Source organism: Asparagus officinalis, chromosome 6 (assembly GCF_001876935.1).
Source record: "Asparagus officinalis chromosome 6, Aspof.V1, whole genome shotgun sequence".
NCBI classification, from domain to species: domain Eukaryota; kingdom Viridiplantae; phylum Streptophyta; class Magnoliopsida; order Asparagales; family Asparagaceae; genus Asparagus; species Asparagus officinalis.
The window spans coordinates 3,700,789-3,707,199 of record NC_033799.1 but is presented as its reverse complement, the minus strand read 5'-3'; the positions used below and the strand labels follow the sequence as shown (position 1 = coordinate 3,707,199).

Below are 6,411 nucleotides of genomic sequence, written 5' to 3'. Positions count from 1 at the left end.
TCTTTGTGCATTCAATCTTAAGATGTGTTTGCAATGGACTCGATAGTAAAAGAGCTGTTTTTGCTGCCCAAAAAATTTTAAAAAAAATCTCTATGGATTGAGTTTTGAATTATGGTAATTAGTTCACATGATTAGCTTGGTCATCCCTAATGTGTTAGGTCCAGGCTAGTTTGCATGTGGAAGAATCCTATTTCTTTATGCTAGAAGTCAGCTAAGAATTGTTCTTGCCCTGTGGTGGCAAAGGACAAAGAGGGGTTAATTGCAAGAACATGCCGAAAAGCTTCAATAGTCAAGGGTTTTAATTATTCAGTTTAAGGTTAGGTGTAGGGCATAATTGTGGTTAAGGGCAGTAAGATTCCGAGTAACAATATTTGTTCAGAAGTTTTTTGGTTCATTTAAAGGATTCCCCACGAGTCCTCCTATGGGGTTGAGTTCACGTTCTTTTTTCTCCCTAGTTTTTTTGGAGTAAATTGTAAATAACCTCCTTATTTATAATAACTGCAGCAACATTTATAATCCGTCAACTAGTTTATTTAGCATCTACGGTCCATCAATACGAGGAAGAGAGAGGAACATCAACAATTTATCCTTGGAGAATTTAAAAAAAAAAAAGATACTTTTTAAAACTTTATTAGCAAACTGACCCATTATTTATATGATTAGCAAAATCGACCTCTTTTTAGTTTGGCCAAACTGGTCAAAAAGAGGTCGGTTTTGTAAAAATAAAGCTTCAATATATTTACCCTAATAAAGTTTAATTAGTCTTTTGTATTTTTTAAAGTTTAATTAGTATGTGATTAGTCGGCACTAATTACACGGGACTACTAGGCATGTGTATTTTAAAAACTATATTTTGCAAAATCGATAAAAGAGGTTAATTTTGCTAATTAAATTCACAAAAGGTCGATTTTGCTAGTAAAGTTTCAAAAACAGTTCCTTTATCCTTCTCACATTTCCGCTCGAAGAATCATATGTGAATTATCTGCAATTTATTTTCTTTTTTTCTTTTTCCCAACTTCAGTTTGAAGGTTAACGTGAAAGAGGGAGGTTATCTGCAACTTCTTTTTTCTTTTTTCCAATTTCAATCTTGAACTTGAGAGTTAGCTTCCCAAATGAGAGTATCCAGAATATAATGTTTCAGTTTACGTTGCGGAGCAAATTTGAAAGAGGGGAGCACAAATGGAGCCAATTTGATCAAATAAACATTCTCATTTAGTATCAATAGCAATAGGTTTGGCACCTCGATTTCGGCTCTTTGCCACTTGGGGCTATAGCATGTTCCAAGGGTTGGGTTGTTCGACCATTAAAGCAGTACGTGAGCTAGGTTCAGAATGTTGTGAGACAGTTTGGTACATATCCGATGTGTGCGTTAGAGATTTGAGAAGACCTTGCCCTAGTATGAGAGGATCAGGAAGGATGCACCTCTCGTGTACTAGTTATTGTGCCCACAATAAACGTTGGGGAGCGAAGTGCGGAATGGATAACTGCTGAAAACATCTAAGTAATAAGCCCACCCCAAAATGAGTGCTCTTCTATTCCTACTTCCCCAGAGCCTCCGGCAGCACAGCCGAGACAGCGACGGGTTCTCTGCCCCTGCGTGGATGGAGCTACAGAAGTATTGAGAATCTAAGAAAAGGTCACAGCGAGACGAGCCGTTTATAATTACGATAAGTGTCAAGTGGAAGTGCAGTGTCGCATGCAGCAAAGGCATCCTAACAAACCGAGAGATTTGAACCTTATTCAAACACAACCTGATCAATTCTGTCACGCACTCGCCATCTATTTCCATTGTTCAACTGCTTGACAACATGAAAAACCAAAGAACAATAATACAATAACATCTGCCCACCTCTTAGGAAACATAATTGACGAGGCCCTAATGTTTGCCTTTCATGTATGCGCGAGGAAGAAGAATCAGTTGATCACCTCTTGCTTTTTTGCCTTTTTAAGTAGGTATATCTAATCTAGCAACCTTTTATGTGCATTTGTGCAGCAGTTACTCTCCTTCCTTTGTCATTTAGGGATGTTTGGACATCTGGGGAACATGGCCAGGTAAATAATGAGTCTAGGGGTCTTTGGGCTATTTGTTGTGCTTCTATTGTTTTGGTTATTTGGAAAGAAACAAACAATAAAACTTCTAATTTAGGTTCTAGCTCATCACAAGTATACCAAATGTGCAATATCTAACATCAAATTATGGTGTTCCATCATCACAGGAACTGACAAAACAGAGCTGATGGATGATTCAACAATGAGGCGGATCAGTTATATATACACGATAAATATATGTATCGTGTGTGTGTATTGGGTATGTATTACATATGTGTGCGCGCGTGTATGTAGATATATGTGTAATAGATACGATATAGATGTATGCGTGTGCGTGTATATGTTAGATATAGATGTGTGTGCGTGTATATGTTAGATATAGATGTATGTTGTGTGTGTATATATATTGGGTATATATTACATATGTTATTTTTGTGGTCCTTCGTATTCGGATTGTTTTCTTTTTTTTGCCGTCCTTGTGTTGTGACCTTCCTTGTTGTTTCCTTAAATTCACAACAACAAACACATGGAGAGCGATGATACCCGAGGCGACAACGTTCCTCCCTCAGCAGAACATACTCCCTGACTTCCCAGCGAGCAACATGGAACAAAATAGCATAAAGAATGCACCCCAGAAAATTGCAGAAAGAGAATCCCCAGGAAATCAAGCTCCAAGCTAAGCAAAGAGAGGGACAAATTAAAGCAATTGTAGAGAAATACTTGCTAACGAACAGAGGCCTAGAACAATCCAATGTCCACGCATCCTCGTGCAAAATACCTCTACCAGAATCATCTCCCCCATCTTCATCTCTCCGCATACAAACTTCAAGGAAAATCTCAACCCCGAGCTCTTACGCCCGTCGACGAGCAACGAAAGCATCTGGGCTACTAGCAGCATCAGCCAAGTCACAATCCATCACCAAACTAAAAACAAATCCACACACCAAACCGGATATATAGAAATACTACTAGTATTATTTACTTAGCATTGTACTTAAAAACATCCATAGCAACTAAAGACAATAGCATAAACACAGAAAACCACGGTTTTTTTTTAAAAACCCCAACACCAATAGACGCGAAACCAAATACATCCAACGAAAGACCAGAAACCACGACGACCATCAGGGCAAACCCATCACCATCATTCACATATCACCACCGCGGAGACGAAGCACAAGGTGGAGAGTAGACTCCTTCTGAATATTGTAATCAGCAAGAGTCCTCCCATCTTCAAGCTGCTTCCCTGCGAAGATCAACCTCTGCTGATCCGGCGGAATCCCCTCCTTATCCTGTATCTTCGCCTTGACGTTGTCGATCGTGTCAGAGCTCTCCACCTCCAAGGTGATCGTCTTCCCCGTCAAGGTCTTGACAAATATCTGCATCCCTCCACGAAGCCTCAGCACCAAGTGGAGGGTCGACTCCTTCTGAATGTTGTAATCAGCGAGAGTCCGGCCATCCTCGAGTTGTTTACCGGCAAAGATGAGCCTCTGCTGGTCAGGGGGGATGCCCTCCTTGTCTTGGATCTTCGCCTTGACGTTGTCGATGGTGTCAGAGCTCTCGACCTCCAACGTGATGGTCTTGCCGGTCAGGGTTTTGACGAAAATCTGCATTCCTCCACGCAGCCTGAGGACAAGATGAAGAGTGGATTCCTTCTGGATATTGTAATCAGCCAGAGTCCGGCCGTCCTCGAGTTGTTTTCCAGCGAAGATAAGCCTTTGCTGGTCCGGAGGAATGCCCTCCTTGTCTTGGATCTTGGCCTTGACATTATCAATAGTATCGGAGCTCTCGACCTCCAGAGTGATGGTTTTTCCGGTTAGGGTCTTGACAAAAATTTGCATGCCTCCACGCAGCCTCAAAACAAGATGCAGGGTTGACTCCTTCTGAATGTTATAGTCGGCCAAAGTACGGCCATCCTCAAGCTGCTTTCCAGCAAAGATCAACCTTTGCTGGTCCGGAGGAATGCCCTCCTTGTCTTGGATCTTAGCCTTGACATTGTCAATAGTATCGGAGCTCTCGACCTCCAACGTTATGGTTTTCCCAGTCAGGGTCTTGACAAAGATCTGCATGCCACCCCTGAGACGAAGGACAAGATGGAGGGTAGACTCCTTTTGGATGTTGTAATCCGCAAGGGTCCGGCCATCCTCAAGCTGTTTGCCAGCGAAGATGAGACGTTGCTGGTCGGGAGGGATCCCTTCCTTGTCCTGGATCTTTGCTTTAACATTGTCGATGGTGTCAGAGGATTCAACCTCGAGTGTGATTGTCTTGCCGGTTAGTGTTTTCACAAAGATCTGCATCTGTATAGAAGAAATGACAAAAAAAAAGTTGAGAAAATTGCTGAAGGGAAACTACAAACTAAAAGAGGTAACTATACAACATAAAACAAAAAACTCCCACCTTTGTTTGGTTAAAACAATGTTATGCAGATCAATTAAGATCGGTCCACTTCAAGGATCATGCTTAAACCCAGATTTAGCGTAACATCAGATAGTGTATAGTTGACTAATTTGCTATATTTACGTTTGTACTGCTTTTGAAGCGGGTGGGCTTAGAAACTGAGTAGGCAGTGGGTGGTTTAGCAAAAACATCAGATAAAATTTCAATTTCATGAACCTTGAAAAAAAAACATATAGTAACTAATTGATAATATGAGACATGCATAAAGACCCTCAACGTTTTTGTGAGGAATTCAAAGTAATATCTAAAACTTCGATAACTATGATCTTACTATTAACAGATCTCAGATTTAACCTCAAATCAATCGATTAACACAACAGCATCATCATAACATATCAAAGTCCCCTACATCAAATTAGAGAAGCCGGATTTAAAGTCATGTGATACCATCATAAAGGGGATAAAAGGAGAAAAAGATTAAAACTTGATCCCACCACCGGTCCTAAAAATAGAATCTAACTACATATCCTAACAAATCTAAACAAACAACAAACCCTAATCAACAATCACTATAAAAAACACCAAAAAAGAATTCCTGAAGGAACTGATCCTAAAATCAACCAATTAATAGAATAGGATCAGCCGTAAGGTCATCAGAACAGATCAAAAATCCCTCCATATCGGCTTCGATATGATCACAAAAAGGGGGAAACCTAGGGTAAAAAAAAAAATCCCTAATCGAAGATCGTCATCAACCCAGAAAAAAAATTTTTACAAGAAATCAATCTACAAAATAACGCTATCTAATCTAAACAAGACCTAAACAAAAATTTCGCAAAAAGATTAAAAAAGGGGAGAGAAAAAACTGACCTTGAGAGAATTCGAGAACGCAACGAGAGAGAAATCAGGATGAAAATAGAACGAAGAAGACGGCAGGGGGGAGGGGCCTTATTTATAGCAGGAGGATGCCGACTTGGTCAATTAAAATAACCACCCGGTGTGATTACCGCAATTAAGACGGTCCAATGAACGTAGACTCTTTTTTGCAGTGTTAGCTTGTTTGCTTCCCCGCAAGCGAAGGACCCCCGCGGTTATTTTAAGGGATTTGCTAACGCTTGCGGTGACGGGAACGGGTGGATGAGAATAATTGAGGGGTAGGTGATCGTTAGTTAACGCCGTTAGATTTGACGGTATGGAGCTGATGTGGGCCCTTATGGGGTGATATTTTGTTGGAGGTTGGGAAGTTGAACTAGAATGCTGTTTGGGGATGCAATTCAAAACTATATCTCTATCGGTGGATATATCCGTCTCTCTACTATGATTATTTATAGAATAAATTTTTATAATAGACTTATTTCAAAATTTAATTCTAAATATCGACCCAATCAACTTTTATTTGCTGAAACCGATTCAGTTTCTGGCCACGTCAGCATCGTAGCCAAAAACTAGATCGGTTTAAAAAAAATTAAACTTCTAATTAGTCGGGGTTGACAACCCCGACTAATTAGAAGCTTTTCCATTGCGAGTGGATTGAGTGCAGGCAAACCCCAAGCAAAAATGATCGGAGTTGGGAACCCCGACCAAAATGGTCGGGGTTGCCAACCAGTTCATTTAGCAGCCATGTAGATTACTAACCCCGGTCAATCTCCGTCGCCGCCGCCTGGTAGCAGCCATTATCTCCGCTGCTGACAGCGCCTTCATCTCCTCCTCCTCCTCATCGTTGCAGCCAATGTCGACGAGAAGAGGCGGCGGCGTGGCCATCGTGTTGTTTATAAACGACCTAAGGATCCTCAACAACGAGGCTCTGGTGAGAGCCTGGTCTTGCTCCTTTGCACTGCTCCCGGTCTGCTGCGTCGATCCCCACTGCTTCTTCGGCACCACTCATTACTTCGGCTTTCGCAAGACCAGAGGTACTAGCTAACTACCACTTTGAGCTCTTTTTTGTGTGCAGAAAACACCCCCTCC

General features: G+C 41.2%; 1 protein-coding gene across 1 annotated transcript; it reads right to left on the bottom strand.

Moving 5' to 3' along the window:
* On the bottom strand, positions 3,003–5,454 carry LOC109845481 (polyubiquitin). The gene is made up of 2 exons (XM_020414728.1): positions 5,317–5,454; positions 3,003–4,346 (listed from the first exon to the last, which is right to left on the bottom strand). The coding sequence occupies exon 2, from the start codon at positions 4,344–4,346 to the stop codon at positions 3,198–3,200; it is 1,149 nt and encodes a 382-aa protein (XP_020270317.1). The 5' UTR covers positions 5,317–5,454; the 3' UTR covers positions 3,003–3,197.